The 22,222-nt window shown below is 37.3% G+C and overlaps 4 protein-coding genes across 4 annotated transcripts; 3 read left to right on the plus strand and 1 right to left on the minus strand.

Moving 5' to 3' along the window:
• The first annotated feature begins 6,806 nt into the window (after positions 1–6,806).
• On the plus strand, positions 6,807–10,966 carry lrrc8ab (leucine rich repeat containing 8 VRAC subunit Ab). Its single transcript, XM_059549117.1, is given in 6 exon segments — positions 6,807–7,701; positions 7,704–8,439; positions 8,441–8,584; positions 8,586–8,736; positions 8,739–8,918; positions 10,682–10,966. Coding segments are annotated over 6 exon segments (2,382 nt in total). The 3' UTR covers positions 10,958–10,966.
• A 2,075-nt stretch (positions 10,967–13,041) lies between these two features.
• Positions 13,042–14,769, plus strand: ppil3 (peptidylprolyl isomerase (cyclophilin)-like 3). Its single transcript, XM_059550032.1, has 6 exons — positions 13,042–13,162; positions 13,432–13,506; positions 13,596–13,689; positions 13,856–13,923; positions 14,136–14,254; positions 14,437–14,769. The coding sequence occupies exons 1-6, from the start codon at positions 13,160–13,162 to the stop codon at positions 14,561–14,563; spliced, it is 486 nt and encodes a 161-aa protein (XP_059406015.1). The 5' UTR covers positions 13,042–13,159; the 3' UTR covers positions 14,564–14,769.
• A 136-nt stretch (positions 14,770–14,905) lies between these two features.
• On the plus strand, positions 14,906–17,458 carry zgc:101858 (uncharacterized protein LOC449555 homolog). Its single transcript, XM_059550031.1, has 8 exons — positions 14,906–15,206; positions 15,345–15,515; positions 15,623–15,801; positions 16,132–16,225; positions 16,349–16,418; positions 16,955–16,991; positions 17,073–17,136; positions 17,225–17,458. Exons 1-8 carry the CDS (start codon positions 15,183–15,185, stop codon positions 17,381–17,383), a joined length of 798 nt encoding a protein of 265 aa, XP_059406014.1. The 5' UTR covers positions 14,906–15,182; the 3' UTR covers positions 17,384–17,458.
• A 115-nt stretch (positions 17,459–17,573) lies between these two features.
• zbtb26 (zinc finger and BTB domain containing 26) lies at positions 17,574–20,199 on the minus strand. The gene is made up of 2 exons (XM_059550033.1): positions 20,086–20,199; positions 17,574–19,759 (listed from the first exon to the last, which is right to left on the minus strand). The coding sequence occupies exon 2, from the start codon at positions 19,751–19,753 to the stop codon at positions 18,542–18,544; it is 1,212 nt and encodes a 403-aa protein (XP_059406016.1). The 5' UTR covers positions 19,754–19,759; positions 20,086–20,199; the 3' UTR covers positions 17,574–18,541.
• Between the last annotated feature and the right edge of the window lie 2,023 nt (positions 20,200–22,222).

Consider the following 22,222-nt stretch of genomic DNA (forward strand, 5'->3'; position numbering starts at 1 on the left):
ATATATATATATATACATACATACATCACCTACAGGTAACGGTTCATTTGAATCACATGCCATTACTGTAACCCACCCTGTTAAAATCCACTTTGTGGTCATTTATCGTCCCCCAGGTCAATTGGGAAACTTCTTGGAGGAGTTGGATGTGCTGCTATCAAACTTTCCTGAAGATGGTACTCCTCTGGTACTGCTTGGTGACTTCAACATCCACCTAGATAAACCCCAGGCTGCTGACTTCAAAACTCTGCTCGCCTCATTTGATCTCAAGCTAGTGTCTACTACAGCGACTCACAAATCAGGCAACCAAATGGACCTCATCTACACGCGCTGTTGCTCTGTGGACAACTCTTCAGTTGCTCAACTGCACACCTCAGACCACTTTCTCACTTACTCCTGAAGCGCCTCCCACTCCAACGCAGGAACCTACGCTCACTCTCTCCATCTCGCCTATCTTCTGTGGTTTCATCCTCACTTCCTGCACTCTCTCAGTTTTCAGCTCTGGACACGAGCAGTGCTACGGACACTCTTTGCTCCACTTTAACATCTTGCTTGGACAACATTTGCCCACTGTTGTCTAGACCAGCATGCACCGCCCCATCTGCCCCCTGGCTGTCCGAGGTTCTCCGTGAACATCGCTCTAAACTCAGGGCTGCAGAGAGGAAATGGCAGAAAACAAGAAACTCTACCAACCTCAGTGTGTATCAGTCTCCCCTCTCTTCCTTCTCTGCAAATGTCTTCACGGCTAAAACATCCTACTACCACAACAAAATTAACAGCTGTTGTGACGCTCGGACACTCTTCAAGACTTTCTCTTCTCTTCTTAATCCACCGCCACCACCTCCTCCATCGACTCGACAGCGGACGACTTTGCAGTTCTCCCCACCGCAGACTGAGGACAGCTTCACAATGACCGACGCACACTCTTTCTCCTCCTTCTCCCCACTCTCAGAGATGGACGTCTCCAAACTTCTCCTGTCCAATCATCCTAATACTTGTCCACTTGATCCGATCCCCACTCACCTCCTTCAAGCGATCTCTTCTTCAGTCATACCTTCGCTTACTCACATTATCAACTCCTCTCTTCACTCTGGAACATTTCCCTCCGCATTTAAGCGGGTTCGGGTAAGCCAACTGCTCAAGAAACCACCTCTAAATCCAGAGCTTCTTGAAAACTACAGACCGGTATCCCTTCTTCCATTCATTGCAAAGACACTTGAGCGAGCTGTGTTCAACCAGCTTTCTATGTTCCTTGTACAGAACAACCTCCTGGACAGCAACCAATCTGTCTTCAAAAGTGGCCAATCAACTGAGACTGCTCTGCTTTTGGTTACTGAAGCCCTGCGACTAGCAAGAGCAGCTTCAAAATCCTCAGTCCACTTCTCTTCTCCATCTACATGACGTCATTAGGATCTGTCATTCAGAAGCATGGCTTTTCTTATCACTGCTACGCTGATGACACCCAACTCTACTTCTCATTCCAGCCAGATGACCCGACGGTAGCTGCTCGCATTTCAGCCTGTCTGAGTGATCTCTAGCTGGATGAATGACCATCACCTTCAGCTTAACCTTACGAAGACAGAACTCCTGGTGATTCCAGCTAACCCATTGCTTCATCACAACTTCTCTATACAACTGGGTTCATCAACCATTACTCCTTCGAGGACAGCCAGAAACCTAGGAGTTGTGATGGATCATCAGTTAAGCTTCACAGACCACATTGCTACAACGACCCGCTCCTGAAGGTTTGCCTTATACAACATTAGGAAGATTAGACCCTTCCTGTCAGAGCAAGCCACCCAACTTCTTGTCCAAGCTCTTGTTCTCTCCAGACTGGACTATTGTAATGCTCTCCTGGCGGGCCTTCCTGCATGTACTGTCAAGCCTCTACAATTGATCCAGAATGCAGCAGAGAGGGTTGTCTTCAATGAGCCAAAAAAAGCTCATGTTACTCCTCTCCTCATCAGGTTACACTGGCTACCAGTAGCCGCTCGCATCAAATTCAAGGTACTGATGCTTGCCTACAAGACGACCACTGGCATGGCACCAACATACCTAAACCCACTGGTTAAATCTTATGTGCCCTCCAGAAGTTTGCACTCTACAAGTGAACGACGCCTTGAGGTACCATCCCAAAGAAGTTCAAAATCACTCTCACGGACCTTTTCCTGGACTGTGGCCAGCTGGCTTTTCATTTATAAAAAAAAAAAAAAGGCTATGCGTTCTATACTAGACTAACTGAGACTTGTCATGGCACTTGTATGCTGTTGTTCTCTTGTTGATCTGACTGCTTCTATTGTTCTCATTTTAAGTCGCTTTGGATAATAGCGTCTGCTAAATTATTAAATGTAATGTAAATGTAAATATATACATATATATATATATATATATATATATATATATATATATACACACACACACACATACAATACAAAGAAAACAAAGAAACAAATAGAAAGAATTGAAAAAGAATACAGAAAGCTAGTGTTGGATGAAAAACTAGCAGTTAGAATAAATAAATATAAAATATAATTAGAATAGACAGTGCTAGAGTTCGAGGGTCAAAGATGAAAGAGATGCATTTTTAGATGTTTCTTGAAGATGCATGTACTGCATGTAATATATATTTAGCTTTGCGATATAACAATTTTAAAGGTAACAATGTAATTAAAAAGGCAATGGTTGACATACTGTAATAATGTTTGTAATAGTATTTTACTTAACAATTTATGCATCAGTTAAAAATATTACACCCTTTCATTATACTGAATTTATAGAATAGAACACCTTTATTGCACAGATGTACTTCGAAATTTAAGATCTAGTAGCAATACACACTTACAAACAGTTCTAGTGCACATGTAAACAAATACTGTATGCACAGAACTACGAAGTTACATATTTACATTTTTTTACAGTTACATTGCAATCTGTACAAATAAAACAAATGTATTCCTTGTGTCATGTCTAAACCTAGCATCAGCTCATCTACTGCTGTGTGCTGTTCTTCAGTTATCAAATTATTGATGTAGTATCAGGGTTGAAGTAACTATACACTTAGTAGGCCTACTGTAAATCCATGGCTTTATCAGATCTCGTCTGAATTGGCAACAAGTGAGCAGAATTCTGCTGCCTATTTCCTTAGGTTGGAAAGGCAGCACGTGAAAAATTATATTTAGCAGCTATGTATTGATAGGAAAATAACTAATTACTTTAAGATAATTGCAGATTTTTGTGCTTTAATGATTTGTATTCTTCCAAATTCTGCCAGCATTCACATAAAATAAATGAATAGCCTAAAGAAGACTGTCGTTTTTGTGAAGAATCAGCATAAAATCAGGGTTTCATCAAAATCGTTTTTTAATTTAATTTTGAAATCTGAAAAATGAAATTAATTTACTTCAAACCTGCACTCAGCAGAAATGATTCTATCAGTGCCAGAAATTTTCTTTCTTATCAGGGGCAAATCATTTTTATTAACCATTTAAACAGAATGTCGTATTAGGCCTAAATATAAAACGCGATTCCAAAAAAAAATTGGGACATTGTGAATAAAAACAGAATGCAATGATGTGGAAGTTTCAAATTTCAAAATTTTATTCAGAATACAACATAGACGACATATCAAATGTTTAAACTGAGAAAAGGTATCATTTTAATGGGAAAATAAGTTGATTTTAAATTTCATGGCATCAACACATCTCAAAAAAGTTGGGACAAGGCCATGTTTACCACTGTGTGGCATCCCCTCTTCTTTTTTATAACAGTCTGCAAACGTCTGGGGACTGAGGAGACAAGTTGCTCAAGTTTAGGAATAGGAATGTTGTCCCATTCTTGTCTAATACAGGCTTCTAGTTGCTCAATTAGGTCTTCCTCTTTATGATGTGACAAAAAAGATCTGGACTGCAGGCTGGCCATTTCAGTACCCGGATCCTCCTTCTACACAGCCATGATGTTGTAATTGTTGCAGTATGTGGTCTGGCATTGTCATGTTGGAAAATGCAAGATCTTCCCTGAAAGAGACGACGTCTGGATGGGAGCATATGTTGTTCTAGAACTTGGATATACCTTTCAGCATTGATAGTGCCTATCCAGATGTGTAAGCTGCCCATGCCACACGCACTCATGTAACCCCATACCATCAGAGATGCAGGCTTCTGAACTGAGCAATGATAACGACTTGGGTTGTCCTTGTCCTCTTTAGTCTGAATGACATGGCGTCCCAGTTTTCCAAAAAGAACTTTAAATTTTGATTCCTCTGACTACAGAACAGTTTTCCACTTGTCCAATATAAATGAGCCTTGGCCCAGAGAAAACGCCTGCGCTTCTGGATCATGTTTAGATATGGCTTCTTTTTTGACCAATAGAGATTTAGCTGGCAAAATGCGAATAGCACGGTGGATTGTGTTCACCAACAATGTTTTCTGGAAGTATTCCTGAGCCCATGTTGTGATTTCCATTACAGTTGCATTCCTGTATGTGATGCTTCGCGAGTTACCCATCGTGTGTTGGTAGAGGCATGTACCACAGATTGCTTTGCCGATTGAGAAACGTGATTGGTAAACGGTTTGCCAGAATATACCCTGACCCTGCACATGAACGAACAAATACTAATCGCAGTTTTGAACAAACAAAAGGATGTGAAAGAGCCCAATTCAGTACCACGGTGTTCAGGTGTTCAGGGCTCACGCAGAGAAAGGCGTCTCAAAACGCACCGAATTTGCTTCTTTTTGCTCATGCATTTTTTCATTTTTTCAGTTATTTGTCAGTTATTTCTTAAGTGAAAGTAAACAGTTGAGGAAAAAGATGTGTTCATCTTCTCTTAAAGTGACCGCCTAATTTAGCTACTGGCAGCTGTAATGTTAATCCAAGAAAATGAAAGAAAAATCACTCACTGCTCTTGACTGAATTACTTTGTAGTTTTAACAAGAATTTATGCACAGTCAAACCAAAAATTATCCAGACTCCAGATATAATTTTTGATATATATATTTTACTAGTAGGTACAGGACACTAATACATTTATGTAAGTGAGTATAGCAAATTTAAGCTAACTGTGACATATTATACCCAAAGAATCTTCAGCTTGTGAATCTTCAACAGTGAACTACTAGTGAAATAGATAGATATAAATGTTTATCTATCTATATATAAAATTGGGAACAAAAATTATTCAGCACCTTATAAAGCACCATGTATTGCTTATGTGTTTTTTTTTCTGAATTGCTAATGCAACCTTTTCACACCAGTCTGAACAAAATGAAGCATTGCTTGGTAATTGGTCAACAAAGTATTGATAGTTGTGTAAATATTGTCATAATAACAGTTGTCTGTAGTTTTGGTTGATTATGTAATTATGTACATTTCTATCAAAGTTATGACATTATCAAGATGAATTTGTTCTGACAGAGTTTAACTCTAAGTTCTTGTCATATTTCATAACCATTTTAGAAGCAATAGCAAATAAACTGTAATTATCTGAGAAATGTTGAAGGTGTCTGAATAAATGTAGGTTTGATTGTATATTTCATTTTTACATTGAATACTATCCAGTGCTATTTTACATTTAATTATTCGGTTTCTGTACCTGGACACCTACAAACTTGAAAAAAAACTTAAATATTGTGTAGATAGCACAAATAAATAAAAATGAACGAACATACAAATTAAACAATTTCAAACAGGGCCCACTGGTACCACCTTCAGCGGGGCCCCGCTGACCCCAGCTACGGCCCTGCCTGTGGGTGTTGAATACTGTGACCAAACACCAATAACACTTGTTATTTTGGAAAGTAATGCCATAAAACAATTGTTAATTTACAATGTTACTTTACAATGTTACAATTGTTAAGTGTTCCTGTGTTCCTGATACTCAAGAAAAAGAAGGCGAAGGCTTCAGTTTCTTAATCTTAAGAAATAATAGAATAACTCTTTAAATAATAAAACTTGTTACTTTCACTGAAAGTCAATAATAAAAAAAGACTTTTGAAAGGAATTTTAATGACTGAAGTTATTTATCGTAATTCGTGTAGGTCATAAATTCAAATCCTAATAGTCATAAAAAGGTCTTAAAAAGTCTTAAATTTGACTGATTAAACCCTGCAGAAACGCTGTAAAATGTTTTGACCACGTTAATGTTGTCTTTCAAACCTCTGTTATTTGGATGTGTTAGCTGGTCTTAGATAAGCACAAGTCAGTTATGTAAATCATTTAACCATAATAATTTAAAGTGTACATAAAAGGAAATAAGTTTTCACCCTGTTCCTTTTTCCTTAGAGAGAAACTAAAATTTAAACTGCTTAGAAATGGCTCCCAGAAAACGTATATTAGACATTGTATTGTATGCGGTTTTATCACGACAGGATATGTGCATCCCATCCTGACAAAAAAGACTGTGATGAGTGCCAGTTCCTGACTGGACATGTGGACTAGTACTGTAGGTAAGCTCCAACTGAGGAGACACTGCTTCAGACACACTGCCCTGCCTTAGACAAACAGGATTTTACTCTCTGTAGCCAGAGGAGACATTTCTTAAGTGTTATTATCGGAAATGGCTAATAATAGATGACAAGAAGTAAGGGAGCGTTCTTTTGGTGGAGTCTTCTTGTGTAGCAGCCACAGCCGGAGAAGACAGCCATTCTCGGCTTTGGTAAAATATGTTTCAGATGTTTATGTTGGGAGATGATAGCATATAGAGTTAGTTTGCATTAGTTGGACAGTTTTAAAGATCTGCATTGACATTCAAAGCGAGATTTAAATGTATAAATGTTTAATGACCATGCAAATAATTTAATTTCAGGTAAATGATGATTCCCATAACTGAGCTCCGCTACTTTGTGGATACACAAAGTACGTATCGCATCCTAAAGCCATGGTGGGACGTGTTCACAGACTATTTATCAGTTGTAATGCTGATGATCGCAGTATTCGGGGGCACGCTTCAGGTCACGCAGGACAAGATGATCTGCCTGCCCTGCAAGTGGGTAGTTAACAAGACCTGTAGAAAGTATTTCAATGGCACATTTTCTATGCCCTTCACCCTTGAGCCTCAAGGAATCCAATACAATCTTGATCGCCACCAGTACAACTATGTCGATGCTGTGTGCTATGAAAACGAGCTTCACTGGTTCGCTAAGTATTTCCCATATTTGGTGCTACTGCACACGCTCATCTTTCTGGCTTGCAGTAACTTCTGGTTCAAGTTTCCTTGGACAAGCTCTAAACTGGAACATTTTGAGTCTATCCTACTGAAATGTTTTGACTCGCCTTGGACAACAAGAGCTCTGTCTGAAACTGTCGTCGAGGAAAGTGACCCCAAAGCTCTGGTGAAAATGAACGGCTCCTTTGATAAGAAGGCTTCGTATGTGAGTGAAGACGTTGAGGTGAGTATTCCCATGCTGTCGACGACCAGATCTCATATAGAGCAAGGAATCATGGACCACTCTGAGACTGGTGTCCTGGACAAAAAGGAAGGTGAACAAGCGAAGGCGTTGTTTGAGAAGGTGAAGAAGCTTCGGACTCACGTTGAAGAAGGCGATATAGTCTATCGTCTCTACATCCGACAGACTATCATCAAAGTTGTTAAGTTCATTCTTATTTTCTGCTACAACGGCTACTATGTCCACAATATCCAGTTCAGCGTCGACTGCAACGTGGACATCGAGAGTCTCACTGGTTATCGCATGTACAGTTGTGCCCATCCCTTGCCACTCTCTTCAAGATCTTAGCCTGCTTCTACATTAGTCTAGTTATTGTGTACGGGATGATCTGCATATACACCCTCAGCTGGATGCTACGGCGCTCTCTCAAGAAGTATTCGTTTGAGTCCATCCGAGAGGAGAGCAGCTACAGCGACATCCCAGACTTGAAAAATGACTTCGCTTTCATGCTGCATATGATTGACCAGTACGACCCCCTGTATTCCAAGCGGTTTGCGGTGTTCCTCTCTGAGGTGAGCAAGAACAAACTTCACCAGCTGAACTTCAACAACTTTGGAACAACTTTGGAACAGCGTTGATAAACAACGACTTTGGAAAAGCTTCGGCAGAGGATCACCAAAAACTCACAAGAGAAACTGGAGCTCCACCTGTTCATGCTCAGTGGGATTCCAGACACTGTCTTTGACTTAGTGGAGTTGGAGGTCCTGAAGCTTGAGCTCATCCCTGATGTCACCATCCCACCAATAATTGCCCAGCTTACTAACCTCAGAGAGATGTGGCTGTACCACACACCAGCCAAAATAGAGGCTCCAGCTCTTGCGTTTCTGAGTGAGCACCTGAAATCATTGCACATCAAGTTCACTGACATAAAGGAGATTCCTCTGTGGATCTACAGCTTGAAGAACTTAAGCGAGTTGCACCTTACTGGGAACCTGAGTGCTGACAACAATCGCTACATCGTCATCGACGGTTTGCGAGAGCTGAAGCAACTGAAGGTTTTTTTTGGTCACGGATGTTGGAATGCACCTTCAGAAGCTGTCCATAAACAACAAAGGCACCAAGTTGATGGTGCTCAACAGCTTGAAGAAGATGGTCAACCTGTCCGAGCTGGAGCTTGTCCGCTGTGATCTGGAGCGCATACCTCATCTTCAGCCTGCACAATTTACAGGAGATCGATCTTAAGGACAGCAACCTGAAAACCATTGAGGAGATCATTAGTTTTCAACATCTTCATCGACTTGTTTGTCTAAAGTTGTGGTATAATCAGATTGCATACATACCTATTCAGATAGGTACTGTATTTTGGTAAACCTGGAGCGCCTCTATTTGAACTGCAATAAGATTGAGAAGATACCACACTAGCTCTTCTTCTGCCGGAAGCTGAGGTTTCTTGATCTGAGCCATAACAATCTGACTGACATCCCATCAGATATAGGAACTCTACAGAGCCTTCAGTCCCTTGCTGTAACTGCCAATAGGGTAAGTCAGGTTCAGGATGAATGTAGTTTTTATTTAAAATGTTATCTGTTATTTCTGGTTTTCTTTTTATTATGTTTGTTGTTGGTTTGGTTTTGTTGGGTATTTTTTTTTTTGACTAGTTTTGGTACTTAGGGTTATTATTATTAATAGTGGTTGACTGATACTGTTTTTTTTGACTGCTGATGCCGATATCTTGGAAAGCAGGTTGGTCGATGGCCAATATAATTGTATTTATTTTAATTCATATTTAAGAATTTAATTCATATTTAAGAATCATGAATTTAATGTTTTAAGCTTTCAATTTGCATGGACCAATAGTCACGCAGAGAACACGTAATCATGCAGGTCACATGCACATTTCACAATATCTCACAACTAGAGTTTGCAAGGTCTGTTAGTCATTCAGACTAATTAGTCATTCAAAGATTTGTTTAAATGATGTAGATGTAAATGCGTATTTGCTGAATGCTGACGGCAAACGAGAAAGTATTATAATGTTTGTCTTTCCATTACTAATAATATGAAAGCAATCATTATAATACTTTTTGTATACATTTTAATTCCTTTGTTTAACAGTTCTATCGGATTATTAGACAGACTTCTACCCATGTTAAACACCTGTTAATGACGACAGCGAACAAGAGGGAGAATATGAGCACTGTTTGCTCATGCGCTGCCGCTCTCAGCGCAGTCAAAATAAATGTCCTGCCTCGAACACATCAGCCAACCAGAAAAACTTATCAGCCGATGCCAACATTTGAAAAAATAATCCAAATTACCAAACATCGGCAAATATACATTTATCTGACGCTTTTATCCAAAGCGACTTACAATTGCTATATATATGTCAGAGGTTGCACGCCTCTGGAGCAATTAGGGGTTACGTGTCTTTGCTCAGGGACACATTGGTGTCTCACAGTGGATTCGAACCCCAGTCTCTCACACCAAAGGCATGTGACTTATCCACTGCGCTAACACCACCCCATATATCGGCCTTGGTGATATATCGGTCTACCACTAATTATTAATGTTTGATTATTTTATATTTAGGGCTACCAATGTTTATTCTCTTCCTGGTTTCATCAATGTTAAACAGTGTTGAATTCCTCAGCGTTGAAATTGTAGTTAGTATTTTCATATACTGTATAATGCAGTTTTCATTTTTTAATTACAACATACCATGTATCAAAACAAAACACATTTGTAGTTACATATACATTTGTAGTTTTTATTTTATTTTGGAGTCATGAAAATATATTTTAGCTTAGTTTCTAATTTAATTTAAATGAGCAATTATTTTTTTATATAGCTTTTGTTTGTTGCCTTTGGTATGAGAGACCCAGGTTCGAATCCACTGTGAGACACCAATGTGACCCTGAGCAAGACAGTTAACCCCTAGTTGCTCCAGAGGCGTGCGACCTCTGACATATATAGCAATTGTAAGTCGCTTTGGATAAAAGCGTCAGCTAAATGAATAAATGTAAATGTAAAGCTTGTATCTATGTAGCTTGTGTAATTGCCACTGATGCAGATTTTGTGGATGTTTACTCTTTCATGCATAATCAAAATGTATTTTTTATTATTTTATTAGATAGCAATAGATAATAAGTAAAACAACTGGTCAAGAAAAGTGCTACTGCTCTTGGTAAGAGATGCAAGTTGTACATTCTTTGTAAATCCTGTTAAATTAATGTAAGATTGTAATTTCACTCAACTTGGTTTTCTGACCTCTGTCCACTCTATGCTTTTATTTTTCCACATAGATTGAGGCACTTCCTCCGGAGTTATTTCATTGTAAGAAATTGCAAACACTCAACCTCGGAAACAACTGCCTGCAGTCCCTACCATCACGGTTTGGGGAGCTCACCAGTCTGACACAGCTGGAGCTGAGGGGAAACGGGCTGGAAGGCCTTCCTGTAGAACTCGGGGAGTGCAGATTGCTGAAGAGGAGCGGTCTAATTGTGGAGGACAATATATTCAATACTTTACCTTCAGAGGTCAAAGAGCAGCTGTGGAGAACTGACAAAGAGGCTTCTTGAAGCAAATGCATGAACTGGAAAGCATTTGCCTATGTGGAGATTTTTAGAGTTCAATCCAGATAATAGAAAATTATGCATGTTTGTTAAATGTTTCAGGGTTCATTAAAATGTTTCCTAAAAGACAAAAGGGAAAGAGTAATTCACATGATGGCATGTCATGTTTTATTATAACAGACAGTCATGGCATTTCTGATGATAGACACTGAAGAGTGAGCAGATCAAAGTTTACATCAGGATTAAGGTTCATTTTTGCCTTAATATACACAACACTATTCAGTTATTATATTTTATTATAAACATTATGACTACACTTTTTACCAGTGTTACTGTGTAAGTGTCTGTGAATCACTCTCCTATTCTATACTACTACCTATTGCCCCTTCTTAAATCCATGTATCTGTATCTGTAAGACTTCAGACTCAACTCAATTATGGTTTACAGTTTTTACAGTTTACTGCTAAAAGAAATCCACGTGCTTATTTAAAATAGTTGGGCAAAGCTGTTCAAATTACTCCTCATTAATATGTGAATAACTGGTTAATATTTTCTAAAACTTTGAGAGCACTGCATAACTTCTTGACGTTTGTTTATAGAAGCCCTACATGTTACCACCACAATACTGTACATTTTTTTTAACATACTGATTATACAAGTCATCTATTGCATAAATCAATTTTCCTTTTAAAGGTGTAAAAAACTGCATAATTTAATATTCATTAACTTTTACCCTATAGTAAGTTCCTATCATCTTAAATCCTCATCTTTATTGAAAGTTTAATAATATATTAACAGAGTATTTATGATTGCACTAATAATTTTTTTATGTGTGGATCATTGCAGTACTTATTTAGTAGATGCAAAAGTACTTTAACAAAATATAAATGGTAATGTCTGCATTACTATCTACATTTCTTTTTTATAAATGCATATTAGTATTATTACTGTATTAGTGTTATCAGTATTATTATTTTTTTTTTTAAAGTTAGAAAAAACCTTGATTGCATTAAAACTTATACAGATACAGCACCTTATTTTCACCTGTCTGCTCACTTTGAAATGCCTTAAGAATTATCAATGAATAATTTCTAATGAACAGTTCACCCTTTATAAAGGTAGATTATTCTTTGTATTCAGCTGACAGACATGTGCACATTCACGGTGAAGTAGACTACTACCCTCGACTTTGAACTAAATGTTTTCTGTTCAAGTTACTCATGTCATGTTGTTCTCATGACAGTGCACCACTAAGAAGACAATCAGACATTTAGTACAGTGTTATGTATGTGTGCAATGCAGTTTTGACATTGATTGAATTATAACTTTGAGTGTGTGTGATGCATGCAGGTTTGTTTGGTTTGTGTAGGATTAACATAGCTGTTTTGTCTCACCATTTTAATAGTCATATTCCATTTGTTGATATGTTAACAAATTTGTTACTGTTAATCGGTTATTGAACATAGCCTGCATGTTTACCTCAGGTATGAAAGAGTATAGGATTTTAGAAGAAAGTTTGTTTGTTTGATTCTTCCCTGTGTGTGTGTATATACACACACATTGGAAACTAAGCTTATAGTATTTCAGACGTTACTCAGGTGAGTGCCGTTCAACTTTGTAAATCTAAAGCTTGTCAAACTTTTTTGTAATGTCATGTTATTTTTTTTATTTTTTACCAATATTACAATGTTTGCAGTGTTCACATGTTTGTAACCATTTGATATATTTATGGTTGATGACTTGATTATTTGTATTTAATAAATCCACTATTGTTTCCTTGTTTGTTTGTTTTGTTTTGCAAAGTGAATATAAAAGAGAAATTAAGTAAATGTATCAAGCCATACAGAGTGAATAAACACTCGGTTTTCTTAGTGTGTGTCAGTAAAAACCACTGGAAGTAGTTAAATAATTGTGTTGAATATTTTGTAAAGACTACGTTATTTTAATAAAGTTATTTTTATAAAGAATAACTGGATTTTAGTCAGCTTTATATGGTGTTGTAAACACTACGGTAGCGACTGGTTATTTAAAACATTTACTCGACGTTATTATAGTTACGTTACTGTTTTTAAAACTGCTCTTATTTATGCACAGACTGAGAAAAGGCTATTATTAAAAGCTAAATGGGAACCAATGTTTTATCGTCATTCAGTTGCGTCGGACATTATTCTGTGAAACACTGAAGGCGGCTTGCTTGTGTTTTAGAAGATGGTAAGATTGCCGAACTTTGCGAGAACAAATATTGAACTTTTTTAATTTTGGTTATAAACTGTATTATACAGAATACATTAGTTATTTGTAGTGGAATACTCTGGCCAAATTACAGTTCGAAAAATATTTGATATTCTGTATTAAGTCTTTGAACAGTATGGAATAATTATTTGCATTGTAAATTGGAAATAATTGATCTTATATTAATAATTATTTAAATGATTATGTTATTCTATGACATTAATGAGCTGAACTCATTTATCTCGCAGGCTGTTACACTGCACACAGATCTTGGGGATTTCAAAATAGAGTTGTTTTGTGAGAAGGCCCCGAAGAGCTGTGAAGTAAGACACCTGTTTCCATACACAGACGCGTATCTTGAATAGGCGAGAACATTCTTTCTATACGTGAATTCTCTTTTTTTTTCTCATAGAATTTCATTGCACTGTGCGCTGGTGGCTTCTACAATGGATGTATCTTTCATCGAAACATAAAGGGCTTTATGGTCCAGACCGGAGACCCAACAGGTAACTGATATTGGATTTCTTTTCTTACCTCTAACCTAAATCTCACAGCTTTAGTTTTTAGCTCGTAAATGCTTTTTTTTAAACTTCTTTTTAACTTTTTTTTTTTTTTTTTTACCATTTACAATCAAGGCTTATTTGGTTGAATTATTTAAATTCTGTTTTTCAGGTACAGGCAAAGGAGGGACCAGTATTTGGGGAAGAAAGTTTGAAGATGAATTCAGTGAACATCTGAAAGTATGTATTGATATTAAAGTGATTTAATGTTTAAGTAGTTTGTGTGTGGAGGAAAAATATCACATCATTCTGTGTTTTAAGAAAACCTCTCATTAATCATCTAGTCTGTGCAAAAATGACTAACATCCACAGCACCCGGCACTGTATTTAATCATGTCTGAACTTTTTAGTCTGATCTAACTTAATCTCCCTTTAATGTCTGTGTAATGCAGCACAATGTCCGGGGTGTGGTGGCCATGGCCAATAATGGACCAAACACAAATGCATCACAGTTCTTCTTCACATATGCAAAACAGCCTCACCTGGACATGAAGTACACGGTTTTTGGAAAGTATGTTTTTTGTTTATGACCTATCTTACTAGTGTGTTTTATTTATTCAGTTATAATTTATTTTAACATTTTCTTCTGTGTGATTGATGGTTCAAATAAGCTAATAATTGTTTGTGTATTCAATGCTTTTGTAATTGTATTGATGGTAATGAATTTTAACACCAACTCATTCTTTGTTACAGAATTATAGATGGACTAGAAACTCTGGATGAACTAGAGAAAGTCCCTGTGAATGAAAAGACTTTCCGTCCTCTTAATGATGTCCGTATTAAGGATATTACTATCCATGCCAACCCATTTGCTGGTTGATTGATTTGATTGTGAAACATTCATAATGGCCTGGTTTGTAAATATAATTTTTTTTTTAAATTTCATGCCGTTTCATAAATTTGTGCACTGACTTGCCTCTATTTTCCATTTAATCTTTTACATTGGGTTTTAAATGTATATTTTAATAATAATAAAAAAGCTATTGTACTTTTCACTATATATTTTCTCTAAACTGGTATAATTTCTCCTTTTTTTCTTAAGTGGATTCTATACAATTTGTATTTATTCTGCATTGTCTTTGTATGAACTACGATTTTGAAATGGAAAAATAAGGACTACAATTTTGAAATCGTTATAACGTTAGTGACCCGGATATTTAGATAAACACACTAGTAAAAGTCCCTTTTACTGAAATCCGCAACAGTCTGTATGATGATAAAAATAAAAATACAGATATACTCTGGCACGAGAAAATTGAACAACGCAATTCATATTTGACTGACTTAATTTGGAAATAATAGACTGAACCATTGTACTTCATTGCACTCTTTTTGTACGTAACGTTACGCACTGACGTAACTAACTCGTTCTCTTGCACGTGAGCACAAGGAAAAATAAAAGTTGGGTCACTCGAGCTGTGAATATCATATAAATCGAAATGGCAACTCCAGATGCGTTCAAAGTAAGTTGAGCCCACTGATTTATTGTAGAGAACTGATTATTTAGATCAGTGGTTGAGCACCGTTTTACACACTCCGAATTTCAGAATGCCCTAGTGCACATAAACTTTGATTTTAAACATGATGATTGGGCGTTTTAGGTTGGCTCTTTAAAGGGCAAAGTGACGCTGATCACCGGCGCGAGCTCGGGGATCGGAGCGGGCGCAGCGGTGCTGTTCTCCAGACTGGGTGCGCAGCTGGCGCTCAACGGACGCGATGTGGACAACCTCAGCAGAGTCGCCAAAGAGTGCGAAGCCTGTGGGGCAGTTAAAGTAAGTTACAACTCACTGGAATCTCTCCAGACTGTTAAATATTCACATATAATATATGACGCACATATAAATGCTCCTCTTCCTCTGATCCTGTTCAACGGGTTTAGCCCTTATTAGTGCCAGGAGACTTAACAGATGAGGACACTGTGAAGAGGACAGTGGAAGAGGTCATCACTCACTTTGGGAAGCTGGATGTCCTCATCAACAGTGCAGGAATCCTCGCCATGGGCAGTATAGAGACAACAGACATGGCCCAATATGACAAGGTCATGTCTGTCAATGTCAGGTAAAATATGATTTAACTTATGGCATGTGCACTGCATTCAATAAATCAGGGGTTTTCAATCATTTAGATGCGGCAGACCCCCAAATATGCTCATCCTGACTCCTATCCCACAACATGTAAATATTTATGTAGTTTCTAATTTTTATTTCCTTATTATTATTATTATTTTTTTTTTTTTTTACACAATTGTTTTTCCCCTAAACTTTTTTCATGGATGCTATAGAAGGCCCTTGCGCCCCGCTGGGTGCAGTAGATAATAATTTAAAGATGTGGGTATTGGACTTTATAAGAACAGGTAAATAACATTTGACTCATTTTCTTCCCTTTCAGATCAGTATATCATCTCACTCATCTCTGTGTGCCTCATCTCATCAAAACGAAAGGCTCGATTGTGAATGTGTCCAGTGTGAATGGCCAACGATCAGTAAGTTTGATAAGTTTATACATCAGCACCTAATGAACCATGAAATATATGAATATAAAATAATTGCTCATTGTTTTATTCTTGTGGGCCCTGATTGGTCGTCTTATTTTCTATCCATTATAGTTTCCTGGTGTACTTGCCTACTGCATGTCCAAATCAGCCATCGACCAGTTCACACGCTGTGTTGCTCTTGGTATGGTATCTCTATATTTCTATTGAATCTCTAATGTTATTTACAGGAGACCAGAGCTGTTTGTCTTGAGTCAATAGTTTTCTTATATCAAATGCATGTTGATTTTGTTTCCGAGGGTATTTGTTTTATAAACTTCAATTTGGAGTTTCCCATTCAATACTATAAACTATTACTATACACAAATTATATTAATTACAATATTTGTTGGCCAAATCAATGGTTTGGCATGTTTCCTTTCACATGTTTGCTGTTTCATTTGTTTCAAACAGGTTTCCAGGCCGTTTAATTGCAGATTCCATTGTAATTCCAACTCACCCTTTAAAGTGTGACAGCATTCTCTGAGAGCATTAATGAAAGAAATGATGAATGGATTCTTAGCTGATTTCGTGTCCATTAACAGAACTTGACTTTCAGTAATAAACTTGGCCTGAAAAATACACCAAAGTACAAAGTGTGACAACTAGTCTAGTTAATGCAAAGGGCTTGGGTATTACTACTCTACAAACAAGTGTTTTCTCATCTCATCTTAATTGTAGAGTTGGCATCAAAGCAAGTACGTGTCAACTCAGTTTGGTAAGACTCATTCTGTTGTTTTACATTTTACGGCCCATTGTATTGTTACATTGAGGTAATACAAATGCTTTGTCTTAACAGCCCAGGAGTAATTATAACAGAAGTTCACAAGCGTGCAGGACTGGATGAGGACCAGTATGCTCAGGTGATGAGTTAAGATCAAAAGCTTTATCTAATTTCACTGTAATGCATGCTTCTAAATAACACGTCCTGTATTTTGTGCTTTGCTCCAGTTCCTTGAGAAATGCAAGGTGACTCATGCTCTCGGCAGACCAGGTGAAGTAGATGAAGTAGCTCACGCTATCGCCTTCCTGGCATCTGATGCAGCAACATTTGTAACAGGAGTCAATCTTCCAGTGGACGGAGGTCGACATGCTATGTGTCCACGGTAATGCTTTGCCGCCATGATACAGCTCGGTCATAGCGGTGTGTAATAAAAGCAAAGAAATAAACAAAGTTGGAATCGATCTGAATGTTGAAATCCTTAATGTATAGCCATGTTGATTTAATGTGATCTTTAATTTTTTCATAGCATGATGAACATGAAGAAAAAGAAGTGCAGATTTCATGAAGCATCTGCAATTATTTTTAAGTGAGTCAGCAATTTTCTCCGAATTCTGGCATGTTTACACAGATGGAAACATTTATTACAGACCAAGAGTTGCACAGTAGTGTTCAAATACAGCTGTCTTCAAATGAGGAAGTTATACATTAGCATTCAAACATGAAATATGGTTTGATAAGATATACTTAAAAATATATTTTAATCTTTACAAAAGATATGAAAGCCAAATGATGCCACAGCAGCATTCAAAATTAACTTAGTACAATTCCCTTAACCTGCAATATGAAAAATGACATTAAACCTGACTTAACAGATTGTACATTTATCGACCAATCAGCGAACACTTCATTTAGTTCTTATAATTTAGTGTATTCATTTACAGCAGTGGTTCTCAACCTTTTTTATTATGTATTTTTGGTCTTTATAAATTCACTTAAAAATGTCATGAGTTAGTTTCATGTTGTAAATTATTATTTTGGTGTTTTTTTAGAATTTTAATTAAGATAATCTTAATATAACTACATTTAAATTATTTTAACACCTAAAAACCAATCAAACCAAGACCGATAACTATAAAGATAACCATAATGATAACTATATCAGTGTCCACACCAGCGTACAATAATATTGTTTATTATAAACACGTGCTGCAGTTCTGTCATCGCCTGCTTTAAATGCTCATACTCTTTAAAACGGAATGGATTCTGATTGGCTGTCGATGTTTTTATCTTCTATGTTCTAATTGTGCTGTTATTGTTACGGTGTGGACTCATTTATTGTTGACATTTAGAATGATGTTTGAATCTATATCTTTTCTCATTATTGTAAAAATGATGGTCCTTGCAGTGAACAGGCCTTTACTGGGGCCCATTAGTGGACCCTGACCTCCTGGCTGAGAACCACTTTTATACAGAACTGTGTCTTCAAGACAAATTGTGTCTACGTCATGTATATTAATAGAAATTATTTAGACATTAACATGAATTTATAGTCCTTCAAGCAAACTGCCTTCGTTGGCATTATCAAAACTGTTTTTTCCATGGATCTGCTTCAGGTGTTTACGGAGAACTGGTTTATGCGCAAACACCATGTCGCAGTAATTACAACGGTGTGGTTTGTCCCCACTGTGAAGGTTCAGGTGGTCTAGCAGCGAACACTTCTGAGTAAAAGTCTTTCCACATATCTTACACTGGAAGGGTTTGATCCCAGCGTGGACACGCATGTGCCGGTGTAGGTTTCCTTTCTGGGTAAATGTTTTTCCACACATGAGGCACATAAACAGCTTGTGCATCTTCAGATGGTTGGCGTAGTTCTCCAGCTGACGGAACACGCGAGCACATTTAGGGCACTGGTGGTACCACTGCATACCCTTATCAGCATTCCTTGAGCATCCCCAAAGATTCCCTTTCATGGAGCCGCTGGATCCAGGCGGAGACAGGGAATATTCAGTTGCGGAGTTGGAGGCGATTTCTACAGGTCGGGTTTCCACTGTGGAGTTTATCAGGGAGTGCTGTGGCTCCGGTGAGCGTAGTGTTGGCGAGCGACTCTGGAAGTTATCTGGCATTCGCTCGTCTATTGACTCTACCTTAACAATGCTAATGGGACTCTCCTCTCCTCTGCTTTTGCTCTGAGAGTTTCTAAACACAGGTGGAGACTTGGGCTGTATGATCACATCATCATCATCATCAAAGTCATCTTCTCTATCATTGTCCTCCTCTTCATCACATATTGTCTCCACAGCTGGCTGGCTACGCTGTGTGTTGAAGTCCGATGGCTGTCGGGATGATGCACACTCATCTTTGACCTCATGTGGTTTTATGAATTTATTTAGAGCTTCGGTGCACTGCTCTACAATGTGACCCATCTGGAGGAAACTAGCAACTGTTAAATAGTGTACTAATTCCAGCTCTGGAAACTCCAGTGCCCCAGTGTAGCAGGACAGAAGAAGCCTCTGTCCAACTTCTGCATCCTGCTGTGTAGATATCTGTACTTCATGTGAGCCCTGAAGCACAAACTGGTCTCTAAGGAAAGGGGAGCCAGCTGCAAAGACCACTTTGTGTCCAGGGACTTCCAAGTCATTGATGCGGACCACAACATCACAGAAACGTCTGTCTCGACGAAGAACATCCATCTTTTGAAGCATGGAGTCCCCGAAGGTGGGAAAGTTGAACTGCAGTATCACCCCGTCCTGAGCCATGGTGCACTATTAAATACACACAACATAACAGATTTAAATTTAGTGTAACCATGTAATATATGCCTATCTGTAATTATATCTAGTTTCCAAACGCATGTGTTTAGCTAAAGGGTTTAAAAGACACATAATTATAATGATATTTAGATGTAGATGCTGGTCTATATTTACTGATGGAACAAATGTTTTAAGTGTGCACGATGGTGTTAGTAAAGGCCTGGAAACTGTACAGAGCTAAACCAGAAACACTGGATGGACGACTGTAAATAATGGAGAAAAAGACGCATCGTCACAGGAGTGAGGTGAATATAAGTGTTAATTTCAAATGTGAGTACCTGCAGCAATTTGCTTTATTTTCTGTCTGGATGTTTTGTTGTCCTGGGATGAGCACACAGCGCCTGTGTGTTGAGTGTGTGTCTGGAGACGGAAAAGGATGAGCCGACTTTCCCGATTGGTCGTTGAAATTTAAAGGGGCAGGACACAAATACAGGCGGCTAATTGTGAAAACCCTTCAAGTCAAAGTGTATTCTTAACGTCAGAAAGAAAGATTTATTCACAGTTAGACCATACAATAAAAAAGGTTATTCAGCATATGCATTTTTCATGCATATCATCATTTAATATTGCAATAGTACATTTTGTTGTTAGTAATAGTAGTATTGGTAGTAGTATGATTATACATATACATATACATATTTTATTTAGATCTTTTTATTTTTCAGCATAGTTAACAATTTATTTATTTAATTTATTTATTTATTTTTTGTGGAAACTACTTGAATAGCCTACTATTGCTTTAGTAGTAGTAGTATTTGTTGTTATTGTAGTATTTCTTGATCTTTAGAGAAGGCATTCAAGGTTTCATATTACGACAGTTTACTTTTCCATTCATGCTGTCTTTTTGGAAACCACTTGTATATTACAATAGTTAAATAGTATATTATCATTATTAGAATTTGTAATATACCAAAATATATGAATAAAATTAAAAACCCAGCATGAATGGAATGTTGACTTGTCACAAGTGATCTGAATCCCTGAAAGACAAAATTGCACTCAAAATTGCAAAAATGATAATAATAACATTAATAATAATAATCATAATAATAATTGTAACATTTTAATATAAGTAATATATAAATATAATATTATATAATATGTAAATTATTAATTATTATTATTTCTAGAGTGCAACTAAAGCTGTCAACGTTTCTATTCTTGCTGTCTTTTGTGGAACCCACGTCACGTGAATATGAAAAAAGTACACGATGATGATAAAGATGATAAAGTACTTTGCCTACGTCTTGCCACAAGGAGGCAGTGTTGTACAAAATAAGCGAATAATGACATTTTATTTTTAAGTTATATTGATCATAAGATTATATTGTCTGTTAAGTCAATTACACATTTACAGTGCAGCAGTATTTTATTATACAGTATTAGATTTCTACTGAATCGAAGGATCACGATATTGAATACACTGTAGCAGCTGAAGACAGAAACCCTCTTCATTTGCCAAAGGCAGTGGTAGACACCATTTCACTTTTGTTGTCAGTAATATAGCCCAATAGGCAGCAGCTTGTAATGGCATTTGTTACAATAATAATGCTTGTGGTTCACAAACAATGGTAAGGCAGAAAAAATCTACTGGTTTTTCATAAGTCACTTACTATGGAGAACAGAAACCAAACAAGAGTCTGCGGCCAGTCAGTCTAAAGTTTATTCTTCATTATGTTTCAGTATGTTTACTCATCTGTGCAATGGTTTAGATAGGATAATACACAGGGTGCTCAAGCTGAGCTGGGACTGTCAGCATTTCACACACCAGATGTGCACTCCACATCCATAATCATCAAAAAGAAATGTGAATTATGAATGCCCCATATTGAAAACTAGACAGCTAATTGTCTATAGATATGGTTAGTAGATAAAAGTCTACATATAAAAATTATGAATTCAGACATTACATTCAGTATTTTGGATGTAGTATAGTGTTTCATTCAGCACTGAGAATATATAATTTTTTAGAGAATATAATAAAAGTTTAAGTGGCTCCTGTGGTTCAGTGGTAGAGCATTGTGTTAGCAGCGCAAAAGGTTGTGGGTTCAATTCCTAGAGAACACACATACAAGTAAGAAAAAAAAAAAAGATGTATAGCATAAATGCTCTGTAAGTTGCTTTGGATAAAGCATCTGCATAAATGTAAGTTCTTAAATAGTTTTATACCTGGCAATAATAGTGATATTTATCAGAGCAAACCAAAGTAAAGGCTCTTGTTTACAAGGACCATTATGGGCTGGGATTGTAGTGGTTGTTTCACCCAGAAAGCCTCACAAAAGCAAGACATCTGACACTACAGAGGATTGGTGTCAGGGCTTTTTCGGTCATCATTCTCAAAGTGAGGCTGTCTTGATTTCATCCTTTGGCTCAGTTTCTCACACTGACCAGACAGGTTCAAATCCCCATCCACAG

This window comes from Carassius carassius, chromosome 5 (assembly GCF_963082965.1).
Source record: "Carassius carassius chromosome 5, fCarCar2.1, whole genome shotgun sequence".
NCBI lineage: Eukaryota > Metazoa > Chordata > Actinopteri > Cypriniformes > Cyprinidae > Carassius > Carassius carassius.